At 39.1% G+C, this 26,358-nt stretch overlaps 2 protein-coding genes across 5 annotated transcripts in view; one reads left to right on the top strand and one right to left on the bottom strand.

Moving 5' to 3' along the window:
- The window catches only part of ADK (adenosine kinase), a 509,588-nt gene extending 508,098 nt beyond the window's left edge, over positions 1–1,490 (bottom strand). For 2 of the 3 annotated variants that reach the window (XM_081244849.1, XM_081244846.1), the window contains exon 1: positions 1,397–1,490. In XM_081244849.1, coding sequence (XP_081100975.1) covers positions 1,397–1,461 — 65 coding nt within the window. In that variant the 5' untranslated portion in view covers positions 1,462–1,490. Of the gene's footprint in view, positions 1–817; positions 1,091–1,396 lie in introns of those variants that run through there. The other variant, XM_081244848.1, reaches the window with a different exon arrangement.
- Positions 1,176–25,566, top strand: AP3M1 (adaptor related protein complex 3 subunit mu 1). Of its 2 annotated transcripts, XM_081244826.1 has the most exons (10): positions 1,176–1,385; positions 1,844–1,983; positions 12,138–12,413; positions 13,115–13,286; positions 16,993–17,130; positions 19,173–19,258; positions 19,941–20,074; positions 20,971–21,178; positions 22,873–23,017; positions 23,489–25,566. In XM_081244826.1, the coding sequence occupies exons 1-10, from the start codon at positions 1,379–1,381 to the stop codon at positions 23,587–23,589; spliced, it is 1,407 nt and encodes a 468-aa protein (XP_081100952.1). In that variant the 5' UTR covers positions 1,176–1,378; the 3' UTR covers positions 23,590–25,566. The 2 variants fall into 2 exon arrangements, with proteins under 2 accessions (XP_081100952.1, XP_081100953.1); XM_081244827.1 differs by lacking the exons at positions 1,176–1,385; positions 1,844–1,983 and adding an exon at positions 2,012–2,458.
- The last annotated feature ends 792 nt before the right edge of the window (positions 25,567–26,358 follow it).

Here is a 26,358-nt window from a genome sequence, read left to right on the forward strand (position 1 = left end):
AGGTAGGTCTGATTCAAAAGCCTTTGCTTTAGTCTACAGTTTGAAAGCTTAAGATGAAAAAGGAACATCCTGAGTCACTAAAAAAAAAAAGTTTATTTTCTTCATATAAGGTAGGCACACTAACCCTTTGACCCTGTGAAAGTAATAGGAATACATTAAAGGCACTGGCAGGGATTTGGTCACCATCCGTTCAAAACAGCGTTAACACACCACCAAACCGCTAAGTGATCTTTTCTTTTCAATTATGAAAGATTCGTTCTTTCAGAGGTAAGGAAGGGTAATGCTAGAAAAAATGAGATTTGCCTTGTATAATCAGGAGTGTCCCAACAGTTTTAAATCAGTTTGATGTCTATTTTTATTTTATTTTTATTTTTTTTGTTTGTTTGTTTGCTGTACGTGGGCCTCTCACTGCCGTGGCCTCTCCCGTTGCGGAGCACAGGCTCCGGACGTGCAGGCTCAGCGGCCATGGCTCACGGGCCCAGCCGCTCCGCGGCATGTGGGATCTTCCCGGACCAGGGCACGAACCTGTGTCCCCTGCATCGGCAGGCGGACTCTCAACCACTGCGCCACCAGGGAAGCCCCAGTTTGATGTCTATTTTTAGATACGAAGATCTTTGCCTTCCAAGGAACATTTCAAAATCATCAAGGAATACGCATACTGCACCTTATACTTATTAGGAAGTAATATTTTAACCAATAACTTTTTGTAAGTAAAAGTTGCAACATCAAATCATATGTGAAACAAATGCCAGGTGCAGAATTATCTCCACTGCTGCCAAAAGTGCAAAGAAAAAAAGAAAAACCAAGCTTTCCTAACCGTTCAGGCAAATGCCACCTCCGCAAAGCCTCGGAGGGGGAGTCTTGGTCCCCGGTAGAGGGTCTCCAAAGATAACACCATTCGGTTCGATGTACGTACGAAAAGGAAGGTCAAGGCGCCCTTCCGCGACCTTGACGAAAAATCCCAAGAATTCTGTCTTTGCCCCAGGGTAGAGTTGTCGCTGGGCATTCTCCTCGACATCCCCCAGGGAAGAGGAGGTCTCCGCAAGTGACTCGGCTCAGGTCAGGTCCGGTCCTCCCGGGTCGCACCAGCTCAGCGCGGGCGGGGTCCCACGTGGCGCCCGCAGCCTGCCCAAAGACGGCTCTGCACCCCCGGCCGGCGTTCTGATTGGCCAAGGGCGGCGGAGCGTCTCCGGAGCCGGCGGCGACTCGGCCAAACTGGGCGGGTGCCGGGCAAAGGGTCGCAGCCAGGAGGGCAGCTACCAGAGCAACCGGTTCTGTGAGTTGGCCCCATGCCGGCGGTGAGGATACTACCCGGCGCCTCGGTCGCGCAACCCCACGTGGTCCCTGGTTAGCAGCAGGCACAGTCACCCTCTACCCTATGTCAGGTAGCGCTCACCTCAACGCTCGAGGCGCCTCCACCTTCAGCTTTTTGGGCTTAGGCTCCTCCTCAGCCGCTGCCATTTTCGCGCTCCCACCTCACTTAAGCTCCAGAGCTCGCCCCACCCCTTCTGCTCTCGAAGGCCCCGCCCCCTCTCGCATCCCCTCCTCCTTGTCTCGAAACCCCGCCCCTCTCGGCTCCTCCCAGTTCGTGCCTCTCCCAGCCACAGCCATTTGGCTCTACCTCTCGGCCTCACCCATTGGCTAGTTCACAGCTCCTCCTAACCCCGCCCTCCCGACTGTAGGGACACCCTGACTGGTTTAGGCTGCGGATGAGCGCCTAAATCCAGAAGATGTGAAAGCTCCCATTCATCTAGACTCTGGATGATCTAGTAGATTATATCCTAAAATTCAAAAGACGTCTTTCTCCTCATTCAACGTCTTCTCACTCATTTACTCTTTCCAGTACTGTTGGTTACTTTGAAGCTGTTAGTCAGGCAATCTATCCGGCATCCCAACTCCGGGGTCCTCACGATCTTCTCAGCTGTCTCGGCCTCCGTCCGGAGAGGACCCCGCGTCGAATCACTGACTGGCCCAGGAGTCGGGGTGAGTGTGAGGGGCTGCGGGTCTGCGGACAGGGTGGCATCACGAAAACTGGGACGTAGGCTGAATAGCTCGGGCTCCGGACTGCAGTCTGGGGTGCGGGAGCGTCTCCGGTGCTGTGGACCGGGGCCGCGCCTCCCTCCCGGCCTTCCGGTCTTTCTTGCCAGCTGGGCCGGAAGGGAACGGTGCACCTGCAGCCCAGTGTTCTCAGGCCCTCAGGCTCAAGAGGTTCAGGCTCATTGGAGTCCCTCACCGTGATCTGACGCGGGAAAAAGGTCTTGTCTCCCACGGAGAGCTGAAGTACCGACGACTTGGACCTCAGCCCCAGGCTTCTGCTGTGGAGGACAAAATCCTTAACTGTCCTGAGCGGACGTCCTGTTAGAGGGTGGCGCCTGGATGAGCCTGGGGTAATGCAATGAGGACGGTGTTGCAGTTCTTCAGAAACGAGTTGATAGGACTGTAAACTGAGGAGGTGACAGTGAGTATGGAAAAGTGATAAACGATGTGCTTGGTTGGATTTGGTGGATTTGGATTGAACCCGAAGCTGAAGCTTGATTAAAAACTTGTTACCTCTATAAAACTAGGAGTCCTCACGTGAGAAGGAGGAATTTTGTGGAGCTTGGAATATATCGAGTTTGAAACAGTAGTTTAGGTGGAGATGAAAGAAAAGTTTATTTTTTAAAAAAAGCCTGATAAGTAAGCCAGAAAGAAACTTTCCAGGGGAGAACCAAGACAGGTGAAGTTCCGTATAATTTGGTAAGAAGTATTTGTTTTGTTTTGGGGAAACTTATCAGTGACATGAAATGCTGCAGGGATCAAAGGAGGAAGTTGAAGTCTGAGAATAGGTCGTTGGATTTGATGATTAGGAAGTCATTGGGTCATTAGAGAGAACTGCTTTAATAGAGTCAGTTATTGAGAGGAGAGACTGCAAGTGTAGACTAATGCTTCTTCGTTTGGAGCATGAAGTGAAAGATGGTTGGCAAGGTCCCTAAAAGGTTTGGGGTTTGTTTGTTTTGTGTGGGAGCAGAAAGCAAGTAACTAATGTATAAGATTAAACATTCAAGAAACAAGAGATAAGACCTGGGAAGAGAGGAAAGGGGATGGGATCAAAATTACAAGTGGAAAAATTAGTGTTAGAAAGAACGGAGGACACTTTCATTTGAGACCATAGGAAAAGTGGAGGATTGAAATGAATGAAAAATTACCTGAGTCTTAACATACCTTTAGTAGGAATGCTCTCTTGGCAATAAGGTTAGCTTTTCTTACTGAATCTTAGGATTTTGCAATGTTTTTAAACAGTCAACATAATAGACTATTGGAGTTCCCTGCAGACTAGATATTTTTAAGTAGATCAATAATATTTCAATTCACACATAATGAGTGGTATTTGTAGAGAAGAGGAATTCACTCTCTTTCAACAAATGACCTTCTCTCCTATTACACAGAGAAAATAGAAGCCATCATCTTCTTGCAACCAAATATACAAATCTGCTTCCCTTCTGTTTAAAGAGGAAAAAGTGTCCCTTCTCCTTAGGGAAGGCAAATCCTTTCAACTAGTTTCCCAGTGCCATCCTCTCCTACCTTCTCAGGGTCTTTTATTATTATTATTTTTTTTTTGGTTAAGTTATTTCCTCTCTCCAATTCATCAGCCCTTCCCCTTCTACTCACATTTTTCCTTCAGCATTTAAAAATATTCTTCCTTAACTTTATGAACTAATCCCATCTATTTTCTTGTCTTTTCCTCTCCTTCATAGCTATAGTTCTTCAATGTATCATCTACTCTTATCTTTGTTTTTCCAACTTCTTGCTATTTATTTCTCAGCCCACTGCAGTATATCTTGTTTCCACCATGCCACTGAGCTACCACTGAAACTGCCCTTACTAAGATCACCAAATGGCCTCTATGTGTTAAATTGTACATTCTCATCAGGCCGAAAATTTGCTTCCTTTGAGGCCAAAAAAAAAAAAAAATCATACTTTTATGTATAAAGCACAGGTATTTATGGTACATAAAGAGGTGTACAGAAATATTCCGTGGTATTAAAATTTTATGGAGGAGGGGTGTGAGTGACGGGGAATCTGAAAAGTCACCTTAGGATGCAATAATGAAAGTTGAGAAACACTGTAAAATAACAGATATTTTTAGTTTTCCTTGTAGCTTGACCTCTTTGTGCCATTTAAAGTGTTTACCACTCCTTTTTTCTGGAAACACACTAATATACTCTGGTTACTAAACTCCCCCCACCCCGCGCTTTTTTTTCTTATCCCTCTTCAGCCACATCTTCTCAGTCTTTTTCCAGGTCCACTTTCTTGACCCACATGCTACTCAGATTTTGAAGTTCCTTCCATAGGTTCTTTTCTACTATACACATTCTCTCTTTGTAGTTTTAGTCTCCTTATAGTTATATTTTGCATTAATAAAAAATCATGATTACAGTACTCACAAATCTATCTCCAGTTTGGCTTCTCTCTGAAGCACCAGACCTATATATACAATGGTCTTTTGAATATATCCATTGGGGTCAAATATATCCAGAATTGGGTCAGATTGTATAGGACCAGGGCTGAATCCCTGTTTTCCCTCTCATCTCCACTGCCTGTTCCCCACCCCCCAAACTTTTCTCAACCCTAAATGTTTCTCTTATCTTTTCATTTTACTCCATCCCTATTATCAACACTCTAGTCTAGACCACCACATAACTCATCTCTCAACTAGTGTCACAATATTCAGTTGCCCAATTATCCAGTTTACACAGTGCGATCTTAAAACTGTAAATTGGGTTGCATGAATCCCCTGCATAAAATGATAAAAAATGATTTTACATTGCACTGAGAATAAAGTGAACCAATCTCTGTTTATCTTCTTCTCCATTCTCATCTCATCACTTCCATCCTCCTTCTGAAGTTGCTAAATTTGTACTGCATTTCTTTGTCTTATGTTCTTTCTCACCTTGAAGCCTTGTGGATTTTTATAGCACACTGTATTTCCCCTATCATCTTACTGTATTAAATTGTTTGCCTTCTTTGCTGAACTCTAAATGCTGTGAGTTCAGGGACTCTTATTTTGTTCACCTTGTATCCCCATTGCTTAATATATAAAACATTCAAAACTGTTGAATGAACAGGGTCAAGATATTGGTTAAAAATCAGAATAGCTAGATTATTTTCTGGTTTCGTTCTCTCACCTTAGATACAGGCCCTTCTATGCCTCCATTCTGTTATATACAGAAGGAATACATTTTCTTTTTTAGACACTCTCTTCCAAGGATATTTTGACTATTGTAATTGCACTGCTTGTGAATCATCAGGGTGAGTGTGTTCAACATTCAGTAAAGAGGGTTTATGAACTATTTAAGCGGCAGTCAAAGCTCTGATGGAACTGCCTCTGAACACAGTTTAAGTGGCTTTACAATAAGCTTGGAGAATTCTGTTTTCTGACTCAGAAGTCACTAGGAACAAAAAGATAGTTGTGGTGGTAGCTTTCCCAGAAAGTTTATTAAAATAATGAAAGAAATAACTACAGCTACTCAAAGGATAAGTAGCTAAAGAAACAAGCAAATTTACACTGCTGCATGTGGTATTTGTTTTTTGCATTAGGTCCTTGGTCTTAATATGGATAGAAGAAATAAGCTTTCTTTTCCTATATTAGAAGGTTAAGATGTGTTTTGAAGCTAAGCACTGTTGAAAGCTACAAGTACTGTGCTTTCATCTCAGCACTGAGGACAACAGCAATAAATCCAGATGGCAGTTTAACTTACTCTATTCTTCTGAGACCTGCACTACTGCCAATGAAAACAACTTTGGTGGAAACTTTTCCTGGAAAGAATTTTTCACCAGCTTAAGAGGATGAGTAGGAATCTGGCCACTCAAATAAAGAAACTACAAAGTCCCTTGCTTCAAGAATAAGCAGCTTTTTTTTTAGGGCCTCCCTGGTGGCGCAGTGGTTGAGAGTCCGCCTGCCGATGCAGGGGACACGGGTTCATGCCCCAGTCCAGGAAGATCCCACATGCCGCGGAGTGGCTGGGCCCGTGAGCCATGGCCGCTGAGCCTGCGCGTGCGGAGTCTGTGCTCCGCAACGGAGAGGCCACAACAGTGAAAGGCCCGCGTACCGCAAAAAAAAAAAAAAAAAAAAAAAAAAAAGAATAAGCAGCTTTTTTAGGGTATATTGTGGCAATGGAGTACCACAGATCCATGTGAACTACATTTTCTTTAGGATAAATAGTTTAAGAAGATAACCTATGTCAGCTCTCTTAAATATAATTTCTGGTCTAAATAATTTATTAGAATACATTTTGGCTTCTAACTAAACAAGAGGCATATCCTTCAACTCTTCCTCTTAAATTATAAGCTCAAACAGCACATTTGCTGCCCAGTCCAATATGATAACAGCTAGCTCCGTGTAGTTATTTAAATTTAAATTAATTAAAATTAAAACTTCAGTAACTCATTTGCATTAGCCATATTTCAGGTGCTCACATGTGACTGGTGGCTGCTGTATCGGACAGCACAGATAGAGGACATGTCCATTATTGCAGTAAATTGTATTGGACACTGATGCAATAGAGTGTGTTCCTGATAATTAGTTTCTAAGAGGCAGGTAAGAACAGGAGCTCAAGATTCAACTGGATCTGGGTTTGAATCCTAGCTCTGATACTTATTGTATCATCTTAGATATTTGACTTATCATTTCCAAGACTTTATTGTCTTATCTGTAAAATGGGGATAAGAACAGTATTTATAGCATTGAGTTGTGAGGATTAAATAAGATAATATAAGAAAAGTGCCTAGGATAGTGTCTGGCCCACAGTAAGTACTCAATTTTAGATATTATTAATTCATTTATCTTTAATGAATAAAATACTTTGAATGAAGCTGAAAATTAATTATTGTGAAGGATGCCGTATTCCATAGGGGGCTCACCTGAAGTGCTCAAATCTGGGTCTCATTGAGTTGATTCCAATGTTCCACTTTAAATCGTACTTCATATTTCAGATGAAAATTTTTTTCCACAAAAGGCATCATAATGCAAATTTAGTTGCAGGTCTTATTGCTGGGTACTCCTGTTCTGTTTTTTTAAAGTGTATCAGAGAACAGAGGTTAAAAGTCAGTAGATTCTCTGTATTCCAGTGGCACTATTTTAACACTCAAATAGAAACTGACACAAAGCAAACCTATTAAACAAAGCATCTGACTAGATAAAGTGGAAAGATTTAGGAGGTTCCAGATATTAATCCAGAAAAATTTAGTAGGTCCAAAGCCTGAGGTATCAGCGTTTATTGCTGCCAACTCAGGTTGATTACTTGGCTAAATAGAGATGCCTTTGAACAAAGAAACATTTTCTTTTTCTAATAAACTGGAACCCTAAACTATCAATATTAACAGCATCCATACTTTATTAATACAATACTTGCTAAAGCACATCTTAGTAATTAGTATTATTTACTTAATAACTATCGAACATTCACCAAATGGGAAGAGGAAATCATCACCAAATAGTCTTTATTTATTATTATTTTTTTATTATTTTTTTTTTTTGCGGTACGCGGGCCTCTCACTGTTGTGGCCTCTCCCGTTGCGGAGCACAGGCTCCGGACGCGCAGGCGCAGTGGCCATGGCTCACGGGCCCAGCCGCTCCGCGGCATGTGGGATCTTCCTGGACCGGGGCATGAACCCGGGTCCCTTGCATCGGCAGGCGGACTCTCAACCACTGCGCCACCAGGGAAGCCCCAAATAGTCTTTAAATGTCAACTGCTTTCATTAAGTAAATGACTTCCTATAAAAAGAACTGGTCAGGTTGATGTCATTGTTTTCTGTGTCAATAGAATTGAATGAATTCATTCTGGAAACTCTTCCTTTCCTCTTTGGAATTTATCTTCATGCATAGAAATTATTATATTCATAGATTTTATATTCTTTCTCGTTAGGCTACATTTATCATTCACTACTGTAATTTTGAATGAATGGACCACTAAACACCTGATACTGATGTTATCTATATAAAAGAAAGGAGCAAGTTAAGGTAATTAGATATCTGTCCACTGTCTCCCATATTACAAGGACAGTAAAATTTTTATTTGAAGCATAACTAACACTCAGAAAAGTATACAAGCCATAACATAAAGCCCAATGAATTATCACAAAATGAACACAACTTGTAACCATCATCTAGATCAAGAAATAAAACATTACCGGCACCTTAGGAGACCAACCCTGTTCCTGTCTCAGTCATCACCCCCACTCTCCTTCCTAAAAGAAACCATTTGATTTCTCAAACTATAGATTAGCTTTGTCTGTTCCAGAACTTCATATAAATAGAATCATACTGTATGTATCCTTTTGTGTCTGGCTTTGTTTGTTCAATATTGTGTTTGTAAGATTTGTCCATATTTGTTTCATGTAGCAATAGTTTATTCATTTTCATTGCTGTGTATTTCCCTTTAATAACACACTAGTTTATTTTCCCATTGTACTATTAATAAATAATAATAGTTTTCACTATTACAGTATATTTTTATACATGTTTTTTGTGCACATTTGTACGCATTTCTGTTAATCCACCTGGGAGTGGATTTGTGTGTTACAAAATATTAAAGAATACTTTTTATTAATTGAAAAAATAATTATATTAAAACTAAGCATTTTTTAGACTGAAAACTACTAAACTGCAGTTTTCTAAAAATGTGAAGTTTAGTAATTTTCAGTTTATTCACAAATCTCTAATTCCAGAAGATTTTTTATTTTTATTTTTTTATAAATTTATTTATTTTTGGCTGCGTTGAGTCTTCGTTGCTGCGCGTGGGCTTTCTCTAGTTGCAGCAAGCGGGGGCTACTTTTCGTTGCAGTGCGCGGACTTTTCGTTGCAGTGCACGGGCTTCTTATTGCAGTGGCTTCTCGTTGCGGAACATGGGCTCTAGGCACATGGGCTTCAGTAGTTGTGGCTCATGGGCCCTAGATCACAGGCTCAGTAGTTGTGGCTCATGGGCTTAGCTGCCCCGCAGCATGTGGGATCCTCCCAGAACAGGGCTCGAACCCGTGTCCCTTGCATTGACAGGCAGATTCTTAACCACTGCACCACCAGGGAAGTCCCTCTAATTCCAGAAGATTTTTATCACCTCAAAAAGAAATACAAAAACCAGTAACTCCCCATTCTTCCCCCTCTACCCAGCCCCTGGCAACCACTAATCTATTTTCTGTCTCTGTGCATTTGCCTGAGTTCTAGACATTTCATACCATGGAATCATACAATATGTGATCTTTTGCATCTGGTTTCCTTCACTTAGCATAATGTGTTTTTTTTTGTTTGTTTGTTTGTTTTTTTGCGGTATGTGGGCCTCTCACTGTTGTGGCCCCTCCCATTGTGGAGCACAGGCTCCGGAAGCGCAGGCTCAGTGGCCGTGGCTCATGGGCCCAGCCGCTCCGCGGCATGTGGGATCCTCCCGGACCGGGGCACGAACCCGTGTCCCCTGCATTGGCAGGCGGACTCTCAACCACTGTGCCATCAGGGAAGCCCTAGCATAATGTTTTAAAGGTTCATCCTGTTGTAGCATGTACTGGTACTTCATATCTTTTTATGGCTGAATAACATTTCATTTTGGATATTTATCCATTCATTGGTTGATTAATCCCTTCATCAGTTGATAGACATTTGGATTGTTTCCACTTTTTGACTATTATAAATAATGTTGCTAAGAACATTCTTGTACAAGTTTTTGTATGGACATATGTTTCCAGTTCTCTTGGGTGTATACCTAGGAGTAGAATTGCTGGGTCATTTGGCAACTCAGTCTTTAACTTTTGAAGAACTCAAAAGTGTTTTCCGCACACCTGCACTGTTTTACATTCCTACCAGCAACGTATGAGGGTTCCAGTTTCTCCACAAACTTGTCTACCCTTGTTATCGGCTACCTTTTGATTTGATTATATCTAGCCTAGATAATATGAAATGTTATCTCATTGTGATTTTAGTTCATGTTTTGAAAAGATAGTGAGCATCTTCTCTAGTGCATATCAGCCATTTTTATGTATATCTTCTTTGGAGAAATGTCTTTTAAAATTCTTTGCACATTTTTTATTGGGTTATTTGTCTTTTTATTATTGAGTTGTAAGAGTTCTTTATATATTCTGGATAGTAGTCCCTTGTAAGATGTATGGTTTGCAGTTATTTTCTCATTCTGAAGGTTGTCTTTTTACTTCCTTGATAATGCCTTTTGAAGCACAGAGGTTTTAATTCTGATGTAAGTCTGGGTTATCTGTTTTTTTCCTTTGTTCCTTGTGCTTTTGATGTCATATCTTAAAAACATTTTCTAATCCAGCGTCATGAAGATTTATGCATATATTTTTTCAAAGAGTTTTATTGTTTTAGCTCTTATATTTAGGTCTTTGATACATTTTGTATTAATTTTTGTATATGGTGTGAGATAGCAGTCCAACTTCTTTATTATGCATGTGGAAATCCAGTTGTCCCAACACCATTTGTTGAAAAGACTATCCTCTCCCCCACTGAATGGTCTTAGCACTCTTGTCAAAAATCAGTTGACCGTATACGTAAGGGTTAATTTAAGAACCTTCAATTCTATTCCATTGATCTGTATGACTCTCTTTGTGCCAGCACCTCACTGTACCTTACATCAAGTTTTGAAATCAGGAAGTGTGAGTCCTCCAAATTTGTTCTTCTTTTTCAAGATTGTTTTGGCTATTCTGGGTCTCTTTCATCTCCATATGAATTTCAGGATCAGCCTCTCAGTTTCCATTAAAAAAAGGCAGCTGGTATACTAATAGGGATTGCATTGAATCTGTAGATCAATTGGGGGAGTCATGTCATCTTAACAGTATTAAGTCTTCCAATCCGTAAGCATGAAAGGTCTTCCCATTTTTTTAGGTCTTTTAAATTTCTTTCAGTGATGTTCTATCATATTCAATGTATAGGTCTTACACTTCTTTTGTTAAATTTAATCCTAAATATTTTGATCTTTTTGATGCTTTTGAATTGCTTTCTCAATTTCATTTTCAGATTATTCATTGCTAATGTGTAGAAATACAATTGATATTTTATATTAATTTTATATTCTGCAACCTTGCTTAACTCATTTATTGCTCTAGTAATTAGTGTGTGCATGTGTATGTGTAATCCTTAGAATTTTCTACATACAAGATAATATCATCTGGAAATAGAGATCGTTTTGCTTCTTCCTTTCCAATTTGGAAGCCTTCTGTTTCATTTTCTTTCTTAATTGCCCTGGCTAGAACCTCCAATACCACGTTGAATAGAAGTGGTGAAAATGGACATCATTGTTTGTTTGTTCTCATTGTTTGTTCTTTTCTACCAAAAGTGGAAAGCTCTTGGTCCTTAAGTATTAAATGTTAACTATGGGATTTTCTTTTTAAATTTATTTATTTATTTACTTACTTACTTACTTTTGGCTGCGTTGGGTCTTCATTGCTGTGTGCGGGCTTTCTCTAGTTGCGGAGAGCGGGGGCTATTCTTCGTTGCGGGGCGCAAGCTTCTCATTGGGGTGGCTTCTCTTGTTGTGGAGCATGGGTTCTAGAGCGCAGGCTCAGTAGTTGTAGCACACGGGCTCAGTAGTTTGGGCGCATGGGCTCTAGAGCGCAGGCTCAGTAGTTGTGGTACACAGGCTTAGTTGCTCCGCAGCATGTGGGATCTTCCCGGACCACGGCTCAAACACATGTCCCCTGCATTGGCAGGAGGATTCTTAACCATTGCTCCACCAGGGAAGTCCCTAGCTATGGGATTTTCATAGATGCTCTTTATCAGGTTGAGGAAGTTTCTTTCAATTCCTAGTTTAAATGTTTTTAATTACAAAAGGTTGTTGGATTTTGTCAAATGGTTTTTCTGTGCCTTTTGAAATGATTATATTTTTTGTCTTTTATTTTATGAATATTGTATATTGTGTTGATTGATTTTCATATGTTGAACCAACCTTGCATTCTTGAATAAATCCCACTTTGTCAGGGTTATAATCTTTTTTATATGTTGCTGGATTCAATTTGCTAGTATTTTGTTGAGGATTTTTATACCTATAGTCTTAATTGATATTGGTCTGTAGTTTCTTGTATTGCCTTTGTCTGGTTTTGGTGTCCAGATAATACAAGGATACTTTTTTGATATATGCTAAATTTAAACGTTTTTCCTCCCCCAGAAAATGATCCACAGTCTATTTCTCATCAACTGTTCCGGTGACATATTTCTGGAGAAGCACTGGAAGAGTGTTGTGAGCCAGTCTGTCTGTGATTATTTCTTTGAAGCTCAAGAGAAAGCAGCTGATGTTGAAAATGTACCACCTGTTATTTCAACGCCTCACCACTACCTCATCAGTATCTATCGGGATAAGCTCTTCTTTGTCTCTGTCATACAGACTGAAGTGCCACCTCTCTTTGTAATTGAGTTCCTACATCGAGTTGCTGATACTTTTCAGGTTGGTTATTCATCAGATATTTTGAATTTGAATTATATTATATTATGATTTTATTCTTTAAATACCCAGTTTTTGATGTGTAGTCTGTCTGTTTCTCTGTCTCTCTCTCCTTCTTCTTTTCAACTAAGCATAAGTTCATAAACATAAACCTTTTTAGTAGGGCATACAGTAGAGTAGTACACATGGTGCTCCAGTTACTGTTTTAGAGGAGCAAAACAATCTCATGGTCATGGAAGCTGTATTTTTTTTTATGTATTATAAATTATGTCGTCAGGAAATAATAGTGCCCTCCACATACAGTTCTCTGAATGGTGCCACAGTTTTTACTGGTTATGAAATCTTCCAATACTTACACTTTATTTTTTTCTTGTCTTGCTGAATATACCAATAATTTTTAACTGATCTTTTTTTTTTGGAGTACCTAATCAGGGAAAATGAAGTTTATAGTTCACATTCTGTTTTAACATTTCAGTGTACTTTCTGGCATAATATGTAATAGGAATTCAATTCAATTTAAAAATATTAAGGAAATATTGAGAAATAGTATATAGAACTATGGAGGTTTTTTCCCTCTGTTTTACATATTTTCAACATCTTAAACAATGAATTACGCTACTGTAAGCTTACCCTTTAGAACAAAAAGTATTTAGCAAGCCTGTCTTCATGTCTTCCATTGTGCAATGTTATGTACATTTTGTTAGGACTACTTTGGTGAGTGTTCGGAGGCTGCAATTAAGGATAATGTGGTCATAGTATATGAGCTCTTGGAAGAAATGTTAGACAATGGATTTCCACTGGCTACTGAATCTAACATTTTGAAAGAATTGATTAAACCACCAACAATTCTGCGTTCTGTCGTCAACTCTATTACAGGTAAGGTGAAACATACTCTGTTAGGAACTGAGCCATTAAAACTTCATAAACAATTCATTTTTGCTTATGATCTGGCAGATTATTAAGGTAGTCCATTTTGGCCAGAATTATAGTTAGTGATAATGTTAAAATGGATATATATTTATTTTCATGAAAAGAGACTATATCTTAAATGATACAGAAATTTTGGTTATTACTCTTCTGTTATTTTGCTACAAGACTACAAAAATATTATTACTATTGTTTAACACTAACTAGTAAGACTGAATAAATTATCCCAGTTAATCATAAAGAAGCCAATGTAGTGACGGCTGTTAACTATTGTGGTAATCATTTTGTAATATATACATAAATCATTATGTTGTATACCTTAAACTAATACAATGTTATATGTCAATTATATCTCAGTAAAGCTGGGAAAAAAATTAAATTAAAAAATAGCATTATAAAACTGGCCTTATGCTGCATACCCCACAATTACTAGAGTATAGAATATTTAAGACTGCACTACAGAGTACATGCCATCTCCTCCAAGTCTTTATTTTGTACATGTAGAAGTGTATTAAAAAGTGAAAATTAGTCTATTTGTGAGATTTCATGCATGTGGGCCTTGTATTTGTGTTACAAACTTCTAATTTTGGTTTAATTCTTGAGTATAGCTAGAAATTAGGTACATCCAGAGGACGATATACTTTTGAAAGTATCAAAGTCTTCTAAGAGAAAGATTTCTATGAAATGTTATATGCCACTTCAGCTATACTGTCCACCATTGCAAACCCCTTTCCAAGTGCACTGACCTAAAAAATGGGGTAAGAGAGGCCTATAAGAAAGTGATCATTCCTTTATTCATCCTCTGGGCAAGACTGAGTGTCAGGAGAAATTTAAGGAAAGATAAGATGGGGTGTCTTTACTCCTAAAACATAAACTCTGGATGAGAAACTGGAAAAAAAATTAAAACACATAAATAACAGTATAAGATTTTGAAAAGCAATTCCATACTTTATAGATGGTGTAGTGACACTGGAGGGTACACATGGTGTAATGTTAAATGGAAAAAAAAAAAAAAAAGGGAGTTCCCTGGCAGTCCAGTGATTAGGACTTCTTGCTTTCACTGCTGGAGCCCAGGTTCAGTCCCTGGTCAGGGAACTAAGATTTCACAAGCTGTGCAGCGTGGCCAGAAAGAAAAAAAAGGGCTTCCCTGGTGGCGCAGTGGTTGAGAGTCCGCCTGCCGATGCAGGGGATATGGGTTCGTGCCCCGGTTCGGGAAGATCCCACATGCTGCAGAGCAGCTGGGCCCATGAGCCATGGCCGCTGAGCCTGCGCATCCGGAGCCTGTGCTCTGCAACGGGAGAGGCCACAACAGTGAGAGGCCCGTGTACTGAAAAAAAGAAAAAAAGCACACAACCATAAAAAGTCACTCTTAATTATACAGAAATATTCCCACAAAAAATGTTCTAAAGTTTATAATACCATCTCCAGCTAAGGAACTACATATTATCTTTATTTTTGCATTATACTTTCTGATTTCCAAAATGAACATGTATTTTATAGTCAGAAAAAAATTAGTGAAATATAAAATTTTTTAAAATTTATTTTTTAAAATATTTATTTATTTAGCTGCTCTGGATCTTAGTTGCAGTACACGGGGTCTTTAGTTGCAGCATGTGGGATCTTAGTTGCAGCATGCGGGCTTCTTAGTTGCTGCATGTGGGCTTCTTAGTTGCTGCATGCAGACTCTTGGTTGCAGCATGCATGCAGGATCTAGTTCCCTGACCAGGGATCGAGCTCGGGCCCCCTGAACTGGGAGCACTGAGTCTTAACCACTGGACCACCAGGGAAGTGCCATAACATGGATTGTTAAGGCAATACGTTATAAAGATCAAGAGAGTGGTTCAGTGGATAAAGTGATCTCTCCTGAACTGTACTGGGTGGCCCTAGGACAGGGTCCTGGAGAATCAATAGAATTTAGGAAGAGAGGGAGAAATAAGAACATTCTTCATAGATGGAACTGTATGAGAAAAAACACACAGTGAAAAATCTTGAATTGTATTAACCTGTTTAACAGAAGCAGAGCTGTTTTTCAGTTGAGTAGTGAGATAAAATTAAAAAGTTAAGTTGAGGAAGTCCTGGAATGCTAGTCTAAATATTTAGCTTTAATCATAAAGCCAGTGGGGAAACATTTAAAGTTTTTGAACAGGAAGATTAAAGCAGTGTTTTTAGAAAATTCTGGAAGGCAACAGGGTTGGAGACAGGAACACCAACCATAATTACACTACAAATTTGTATGTGTACTTTGACTGCAACTACAATTGAACACAGGTTTGATTTGCCCAAGTCCACTTAAAGTCAGATTTTTTTCAATAAATACATATTATAGTACTACACAAGCCACAGTTGGTTGAATCTGTTGATGCAGAACCATGTGTACAGAACACCAACTGTAAAATTATACATGGATTTTCAACAGCACAGGGATCAGCACCCCTAAACCCTGCGTTGTTCAAGGGTCAAGAGTGTATTTTTATTTACTATTTTTAATAAATTTTTATTTATTTATTTATTTATTTAGGCTGTGTTGGGTCTTCGTTGCTGCGTGTGGGCTTTCTGTAGTTGCGGCGAGCAGGCTCTCATTGTGGTGGCTTCTCTTGTTGCAGAGCACGGGCTGTAGGCACACAGGCTTCATTAGTTGTGACATGCGGGCTTCAGTAGTTGTGGTGCACGGGCTTAGTTGCTCCGAGGCATGTGGGATCTTCCCAGAACAGGGATCGAACCCGCATCCCCTGCATTGGCAGGCGGATTCTTAACTACTGCACCACCAGGGAAGTCCCAAGGGCCAACTGTATATTTTAAAGTGAAATCTGAAAAAAGCAAAATTATCAAAATAGAAAAAAATAATAAATGCAACCTATTTTGAGGGAAATGTTTAGAGAAATATACCAAAATGTTAATGGTAGTTGTATTTTGGTGATAGGAAGATAGATTTTTTTTAGCTACTTTTCTGAACTTTTCACATGTTGTTGTTATTGTTAAGCATGTACTACTTTTGAGTTGGAAAAGTAAATTAACCAGAATGTTAAATATGTCACAGCTCAAGGGTGTATGTTTTGGACAACCAGACTTATTTTCAGACATATGTCAGTTTACCAGGAAATTAGCCAGATTTTGAACATTAGCCATATTGCATGTGGGTGTGCCATATGGGTGTGCTGACCTTAAAATGGGAAACGGCCAGAGTATGTTCTTCAGCCAGTTAACTCTGCTTGGCAGCATCTCATGTATAATTTAAGCTGCATACCAAATGGCCTACTTATCACTCTGTATTCTCAGTGCAGACATTTTATCAGCAGAGGGTTTTGAAACAACCAGCCTCTTTCTTCATCAGTGGTAGCAGGATGAGATTCTGTTGTTGAGCCACTGGAATTAGGTTAGGTTACTGTTAACACACAGGAAGCAAAAGATAAGTAAATGAATTTAACCTGGTTTGGCAGATAGACACAGGACCACATGGCGTATTTCTGTCTTCTAGAAATTTGATCACATTGGTATGGATATGCCTCTGACAGTTCTGTAAACTATCCACAACTTCAGTGGAGAAAAACCCAAACACTAAAGAAGCAGCTAAAGTACTTGAGTTTTTTTTCTGTTAAGAGCTTTTCTGATGAGCATCTTATGTGTTAGCTTTGCTTTCTGTTTTTCCGGTTTCTAGGCAGTAGTAATGTTGGGGACACACTCCCCACTGGGCAGCTGTCCAACATCCCATGGCGCCGAGCAGGGGTAAAGTACACAAACAATGAAGCCTATTTTGATGTCGTTGAAGAAATAGATGCAATTATAGATAAATCAGGTAATTGTGTGCATATTATCTTATCAGGGAAAAAACAGTTCAGCTGACATAAGCTGAATAGAAAACCGAAATCCCTTGGCAGTATGTATTTCAGTGGAAAAGCATTCGTTTTCAAATCTGTTTATTTTGTCCAGAGGTTACATATTATTTTCATAACCTCTAGTTGAGAAATGCCAAACCTTTGTAAATCATATCTCATGCCACCTTACTTTAAGCCAGTTATTACCCTATATTCATTTCCATCTTGCCATTTATTCAGTTTAATATTGTATATCTACTATGCACCATACTTTTTGCTACCACTTTATGTGCAGTCCTTCTAGTAAAGACCCCAGACTAAAGAACAGTACTGTATTAGAATCATAACGTTTTATTAAAAACATCTAGTCCAACCCTCACATTTTATACATGGGGAAGCTGAGGCTTAGAAGAGTTAAGTAATCTGTTCAAGGTCACACAGCTAGTTGGTGTGTGAATATGAGTTACTGTGAATTATAGACACTGTCTCTACAGTGAGTGCCCTTTTTATTATAAAATCCCATTGTATGGAATAATAGCTGTACTATTAAAGAATAATGGCTCCTATTTCTTAAAAGTTAACAGCTATCTTAGTCCATTTCATTAGAAGCTTGGCTAATTTTATTTAAAATATTTTAACTTTGATTTATTGTTAAAATATTTTAAATAAAATTAGCCAAGTTTCTAATGAAATGGACTAAGCTAGCTGTTAACTTTTAAGAAGTAGGAGCCATTACAAACAATAAATGCTGGAGAGGGTGTGGAGAAAAGGGAACCCTCATACACTGTTGGTGGGAATGTAAATTGATACAGCCACTATGGAGAACAGTATGGAGGTTCCTTAAAAAACTAAAAATACAACTACCATACGACCCAGCAATCCCACTACTGGGCATATACCCTGAGAAAACCATAATTCAAAAAGAGTCATGTACCACAATGTTCATTGCAGCTCTATTTACAATAGCCAGGACATGGAAGCAACCTAAGTGTCCATCGACAGATGAATGGATAAAGAAGATGTGGCACATATATACAATGGAATATTACTCATCCATAAAAGGAATGAAATTGAACTATTTATAGTGAGGTGGATGGACCTAGAGTCTGTCATACAGAGTGAAGTAAGTCAGAAAGAGAAAAACAAATACCATATGCTAACACATATATATGGAATCTAAAAAAAAAAAGGTCATTAAAATATTTTAATTTTGAAAACAAAAACACTAATTTGAAAAGATACATGCACCCCAGTGTTCATAGCATTATTTACAATTGCCAAGATAGGGAAGCAACCTAAGTGTTCATTAACAGATAAATGGATAAAGAAGATGTATACACAGTGGAATACTACTCAACCATAAAAAAGAAATTTTGCTATTTGCAGCAATACAGATGGACTTGGAGGTCATTATGCTAAGTGAAATAAGCCAGATAAAGAAAGACAAATACTGTATGATATCAATTATATGTGGAATCTAAAAAAATACAACAAACTATTGAATTTAACAAAAAAGAAGCAGACTCACAGATATAGAGAACAAATTAGTAGTTACCATTGTGGGGTGGGGTGGGAGAATGGGAGATACAAACTATTGGGTGTAAGAGAATCTCAAGAATGTATTGTACAACACAGGGAATATAGCCAATGTTTTATAATAACTGTAAATGAAAAGTAACCTTTAAAAATTGAATAAAAATTTTTTTAATTTTAAAAATCACTGGAAAAAAATATTTTAACTTCACATCCAGCAGTCTTACAAAGTTGACGCTATAAAGATAGGGACAGGTTTGATTTTCCTTAGAATTCTCATATTCTAACCAGAGATAGGTACAGGCCATGGCACTCAGTAAGAAGCTATCTGAACTAGTGTAATGGGTCCTCTGTCCACTAACCTTTTAATAGATGTGCAAAACTTCAGTATGTTGACACCCAGGAGATATCTCCATTACTTCAGATACAGTGATAGCTCTAGTAAAGATGCAGATTCCAGTGATGTTATCACCTTTATTTCTTTCTTTAGGATCTACAGTCTTTGCAGAAATTCAGGGGGTAATTGATGCTTGCATTAAGCTATCTGGAATGCCTGACCTTTCCCTTTCTTTCATGGTAAGTTTTGTTCTCCTGTTTTGTAGCTCCTTGCAAGCCTTAATACATGTGAAGTACTAAATGAAATGATAAATACTGAGACATGTTTGTTTTAGACTGCAAAGGATTATCTAAGAAATATTCCTAACACAGCTTCCAAAGACAGTAGCTTACATGATGAGCATTGCCTTTATGGAAAGGCTGAGGAGGGGTCTTTGCCTTTGAGTATGCTAGAAGTAGCTTAAATGGCTGGCTGGCGTCTGCAAATGTGCGGTGCTGCTTTTCCTGAATTATTACATGCTTTGTTGATATGAAAGGGCATTGATCTTTTGCATCATTTTAGATACAGATGATACACTACTAAGAACCATAAAGAGAACTGAGCTCTGATGCGATCTGTGCCTGTAACTTGTCCTGACCCTGAGCTCTTTGAACCTCAGTTTTTTCATCTATGAAATGGAAATGATACCACTCGCATTTTCTACCTCATAGAGTTATTGAAATTCAAATAAAATAATGTATATAAAATATTTGCAGACTTTAAAGCATTGTGAAACTGTAAAGTTGTGTTGATGTGATCATAACAAACTCTTACATGACTGCACTATCTTGATGAAGCATATTATTTTCTCATAATATCTGAATTAGAGTTGCAATATTCATTATACTTTATAAATATGGTTGTCTTCCGTTTCCCTGGCAGAACCCGAGGCTTCTAGATGATGTCAGCTTCCACCCCTGCATCCGGTTCAAGCGTTGGGAATCTGAAAGAGTTTTGTCATTTATTCCTCCAGATGGAAACTTCCGACTCATATCATATCGTGTCAGCTCACAAAAGTATGTTGATGCATCAATCAGAATCTCCTGTCATATATCAGTGTACTGCATAGAACTCACTTTTCCCTGTTTCATTCTGACAAGTTGGGTACTTGAATTCATCATTGCTCCCTTTAGCCATTGCTCACCAGGAGACCCAGGAAGAACTGGTGAAAATGTGTGTCTAACATAATCAGTATACTTTGAATCTTAAGAGTACAGAGTAGTAGTAAATTAGACTATAGTAAAAATATATACCTGAGAGCAAACATTTTGGACCATGCATAACCTGGGCGAAACCGTAAACCCATACCATAATTTTACTGTGGTCTGTGGACGTCATGGCTGATAGAAGGAGACAGACTTACGTGTAGTTCTCCAGGACATTCTTCAACTAACTGGCTTGAAGTTACTCTTCTCTGCACTGAAGTTTAAATGAATGATTTAAATGATTTAGCATCATGGGTTGTAGCTGGTTTGTCCCTTGAAAATATCAGAAAGTATTTTGGGTAACATCAGAACAGGACTTAAAAGCAGAGGAATTGTTTCTTGGCCCTTACCACATAAGAACTGATTTATTTAGTTTGTATAATTTTAAATTATCTTTCTATGGGATCTTAATTCATTTCTTTAAACTAGGGCTATTTGCCCCAATTGTTTATACTATAATTAGTATAGATTATAGTATAATCTATCAAGATTTATATCTTGATTTGTATACTTACTGCTCAGAAATTGTATAATTCCTAGCAGAGTGGTTCCAGAACACTGTGCTATACTCAACCTTCCCTCGTACACATACTCAATCTGCAGTTCTGGGGGTACAGGATACTCTGGACTGAGGTTTTCAGGCCACCTCTGGAACTCACACTATTAATTGTATGTTTTTGTGGTTGTGTCTTTCTTTCTCTTTTTAGTCTAGTGGCAATACCAGTATATGTGAAACATAGCATCAGTTTTAAGGAGAACAGTTCTTGTGGTAGATTTGATATTACAATTGGACCAAAGCAAAATATGGGGAAAACTATTGAAGGAATCACAGTGACAGTTCACATGCCAAAGGTTGTGTTGAATATGAACCTGACACCAACACAAGGCAGCTATACATTTGATCCAGTTACCAAGGTACAGCCACCTAAAATCAAGAGTGAGCAAGTGTTTCTGCAATCTTTATTTTGTGCTTTGGGGGTGTGGGGGGACAGAGGGAAGGGTCTAATGTCTTGGTTAAAATGAAAGTTCCTAACAAACCCGGAATGCATACTGTGCTGTGCTTCCGCCACTGCCTGAAGAGGGAATCCTACATCTGCTGCTGAGTCGACAAACAGAAAAGTGAGACTCATTCTTTCTTCCTTCAGAGTCTGCCTTTACTTATCCAGTGATAATCCAGAGATTCACTCACTCTTCAATGAGGAAGATGTCTCATAGAAGCCTGTGATATAAATTTTGTCTTCCTTTAACAAACAAGGAAACTAAAGCTCTGAGGTCAAGTGACTTGCTCAAGGTCACACAGCTAGTTAGAGGCAAGGTTGGGATTCGAACCAAAGGCTATTTGGTAAAAAACTTTTTAAAAAGAGAAAAGCATTATGTGGATATAATGATCTATTAATTGTTAATAGATATTATAATCTATTGTTAAATTTTCTGTAGAAATTGATTAAGACCTTTCTCTTCCTTCCTAATTTAAAAGCATGGTTTCATACTCTTCCACAGAGGATGTTGGCTAGGAAAGCTGCCTTCTCACCCTACATATATTGCCTCTAGCAGAAGGATTTCAGAGAAATTGTAAAAGATGATTTTTCTCTCTGCCTCCTGCTTGGGTAAAAAAGGATTCATTTCCTCAGTAGAGTCATTGAGCTACCTGGTAAATGAAAAGGGGTTTTTTTGTTTGTTTGTTTGTTTTAGTAAAATCATTGTTAAAGATCATCTAATCCAATCCTGAGGATTTGAAGAATCTCCCCAGAGACCACACAGGGCTGAGAAGTGAAGGGGGAGCTCCAGATCCCTGGCCCTTCACCCCAGCTTCAAACATAATAGCTTCACTTTCTCATCTGTTACTGAGCTTCCTCACTAAAGATTTCATTTGAACAAAGGGTTCCATCACTAAAAGTTTAAAAACACCAATTTAGGCCCATCTTCTTATTTTACGGAAAAATAAACTTAGGCCCAGAGATAAACAGTAAAGGTGGTATAGTGGAAAGAACATTTGATACCAGAGAGCTGTAGGTTCAAATCCCAGCCTTGCCTCTAACTAGCCATGTGACCTTGAGCAAGTCATTTGACCTCAGAGCTTTAGTTCCCTCGTGTGTTAAAAGAAGACAAAATTTACATTACAGGTGTCTTTGAGGCAGCATATGAATAGTGCTAAGCACAGTGCTATATCCAAAAGTAGATGCTTAACAAACGTTGATTCTCTACCCTCACTCTCCATTCAGAGTCACAGAACTAATTAGTGATAACACTCAGTGGAGGGCTTCCCTGGTGGCACAGTGGTTAGAGTCCACCTGCCGATGCAGGGGACACAGGTTCGTGCCCCGGTCTAGGAAGATCCCACATGCCGCGGAGCGGCTGGGCCCGTGAGCCATGGCTGCTGAGCCTGCACGTCTGGAGCCTGTGCTCCGCAACGGGAGAGGCCACAACAGTGAGAGGCCTGCGTACCGCAAAAAAAAACAACAAAAACAACTCAGTGGAAATCCCAGGTCTGTTTCCAAGACACTGTGCTTTATTTTGTACAGAAGTTTATGGTGTCTTTGCACCTTGTCTTTGAACATATGTCTTTAATAAATAGTTCAGAATGTTTTTGTTTTTTATGTCTTTTTAAGGTACTAACGTGGGATGTGGGAAAAATCACTCCACAAAAGCTCCCCAGTCTTAAAGGACTGGTAAATTTACAATCTGGAGCACCCAAGCCAGAAGAGAATCCAAGCCTCAACATACAGTTCAAGATCCAGCAGCTTGCCATTTCAGGTAAGGAGAAATTTGACTTGTGTTTAAGGGTAATTGAGTTTTGCTGAGGTCAGCTACTAGGATCTTAGAAGGGTAACTGACATTCCGTTTCTACAAAGAGCAACAGCTCCAGTATGCCTTTCACTCTGTGCTATGGGTACGCTGATTTTGGAGAGCACCTTATTTCACACAGCTTCCCTTCACCCCTACCCTCATTCAAGCACAAAGAAAGGAGTCATTCATACTCACAGAAAGTAGAATTATCCTTAAAAGACACTGCTTGCCCACATGGGAATCTGAACTAAAACCATACTTCCATAGTGCTATAATCTGTGAATGGTAGAAGGAACATTGCTTCCAAATGGTGACAAGCACACTGGTTAATGTCAGATTTACTGTGTAGTAAACTCTATTTGCTAAGCAAATATTGTATTGGTTGGTGTGACCAGGATAGTAATTTATTCCTTTCCTTACCTATTCTTTTTGACACAGGCTTAAAAGTAAACCGCTTGGACATGTATGGGGAGAAATACAAGCCATTTAAAGGAGTCAAATACGTCACGAAAGCTGGAAAGTTCCAAGTGAGGACATGAGAAGAGGCCAGAATTCCTCAAGATATGTTTGTTTTCCAAGTGTCATTACAGTTTATTACCATTAGGTACCAATTGGATGGGAATACATATTCTAGTTAAAGCATTTGTGTCGAGCCACACACCGCTAACAAAGTTGCTTAGTAATCAGTGTAGGGTTCTTAAGGAGCTTTAAGCTAAGGAAACTTCTGAGTGACTTAGCTTATTTGTATCTTGTCACTTAGGAAGATTTTAGAGGTGATTTCCTCCATAGGGAGACACCAGCTAGAGGCTGCATATTTTAACAGTCAAGGCAAAAGTCTACAGTGATAACCTCTCTCCTAAAACAAGTGAGCTGGTCTCAGCAGGAGCTCTCTTAGTCTGTAATGAGATGTATCAAGTGCAGCCAAATGTCACACTTGATCTTAGCCATCCCACATCTTCTGTCCCAACACAGGAAAAATTCCTCCCACCCCAAGAAGTTTACAGAAAACTGCCTCTTCAAGTGTTTGCCTTATTCAGCTTTTCACTTATGCCATTAAGCAAGCACTGTAGCAAAAGCCACTCCACATGGCCCTGGCAGGGAGCACTGCTGCTCCATGCTCCATTCTCACTATACTTGGTATTGTATTTTTTATAAATAAGATTTTTATGTAAAGCTCAGATTTTGATTTATAGGGACCTTGCTGCAGTAAGTACCATCTCAGTTTTGTGCCACTTGGTTCAGCTGTTAGCACAGTAAAAATGATTTGTATCAAAGGGGTGAATGCTTTAAGGTAATAAAAGGGAACACTACTTCTGCTTTTAGGAAGTTATTGCAAGCACAAGCATTTGAGATTTTAAGCAAATTAATGTAGTAAAAGAGAAACTTAAGTGAACCTTTGCCATCTTCATATTTTATAAAGCTTATCCAACACCACTTAAAACCAGTTAGCCTAAAGACCTCATGCCCTAGTTCAGCTAAAGGAAGAAAATGTGCCTGCCTCACTGTTGTCAATCTTTTTTTTTTTTTTTTTTTTCAAATCTTTTATCTCTGTTGTTGTTCTTAAGGGTTTCAACTTGCCTATACTCCTTGTCTTCAGGGGAACTCCCTTTTCATATTGTGTGCTTCCCAAGGCTATAGTCAATAGATTCCTTCCTGAAACTATTGTTGTAACTGTCACTGGAGTACTTAAATGTCTCTACTGTACTGACAAAGTACATTATAATGAGGCAGAAACAAAATCCTCAGTAACATGGATAAACCTGTATTGATCTTCATGGTCGGCAAGTCAGTCCACAGTTGTTATCATTTAACTTGATTGACTTAGAAGTCCTTGCCCAGTTATTTTGCTTCATTAGACATGAAGAATGGAGAAAGTTAAGATGTAAGTGCTTGTTCTTGCTATTAGTTTTCTTTGTGACTCCATTCTTTTCATTATCAACTTATCCCTTACCCTTATCTTGCTAACCGTAGCCCTTACACTCATCCCATTCTGCTGTCAGGGCTAGTGGTTGGTGCTGGTACAGGGAGCCCACTGTACAGCAGCATTCTTACCTTTGCCTGACTAGGGCACCCAGCCTGCCTTTCATCTAATAGGAAAGGTTACTTTTTGCAACTTAGTAATTTCTAGGGTAACCAATATCAGCTTGGCAGCTAAACTTAAGATGTTGCCAAATACTTATTCCCTTTGCCTAAGATTGGTTACCCAGTTCAATTGCTTTTCAATTTAATGTCTTCCTCTTCAAAGTTCATACCTCAAAAGAGCAATCCATACATTTGCTTTTCTTTCTGCAGAATCCCAATCATCCACATATGGACTAATTTTCTTTCTGTGCTATCTTCTCATACACAAGCAGATTGCATGCCAAGAGTCCCTTGCTTCTAGCAATTTCTGCTAAAACTTCCAAGTAGACTGTTTCCTTTTACAATTAAATTATTGTATTTATTAATTTGATTGAATCCAGTAAGTCCTTTCTTTAGCTCTGGCTACGCTGTCAATAAAAAGATGAAAGCAACAAGTTGATTTTTTAGCTTGACTGTTAATTGAGCATTCTCAGCTGGGCATGCCTCAGTGTTCGGGCAGGCTGAACACGGTCACATTTTACTCTGCATCATCACACAAGGTGTGAGGGTTGCTGCAGAGCACTTCCAAGTGCTCCTCTCTTGACCTCAGCCTTATATACTTTCTCTAACCATCACCCTTTTAGCCACAGACTGAACAATAAGTGATCAAAACTACTCTCCCTACCACCACCTACTAATAACAAAGATCCATGAATTCTTAGTAGTATTGAAATATTTTTCAAGCATAGAATTCCAGAATAGCCTCATTTTCTAAATTCTTAGAGGAGTATAACCCAAAAGCTCATTTTCTGCATAAAGGAGTCACCATTTTATTCAAAGGGAGTTCATGTGATGGGTTCGTAAGTGCTGCTATAGAAGAACCTTGGAAAATACTGGTCCTGGTGTCCTTAGAGTCATCTGACTTGCGAAAAACTATAATGCAGCAGGAAGGCAGCACCAGTGAACATACGGTAAATAGAAAAAATGAGACCATGAATACTGTTTTCAGATATTGCTGAGCTAATTCAGTACCTCTGGACAGTTCCCTTTAACTCAGACAGCTGGAATCTGCCTCCCTAGTCAGCAACTTTTCTAAGTTAAAGCAGTGATAAATGTAGTCAGCAGTACTATCCCCCTTTAGTGATATTTACCACTTTCAGATCTAGAAAATAAGGCAAAAATACTGATGTCCCAGCTCTACTTCAAGAACCTGTTCCTACTCTTAGAGCTTCCTCAAGCAAGAGGAG

The sequence above is a fragment of the Mesoplodon bidens genome (assembly GCF_964165515.1).
Source record: "Mesoplodon bidens genome assembly, chromosome: 1".
Lineage (NCBI taxonomy): Eukaryota > Metazoa > Chordata > Mammalia > Artiodactyla > Ziphiidae > Mesoplodon > Mesoplodon bidens.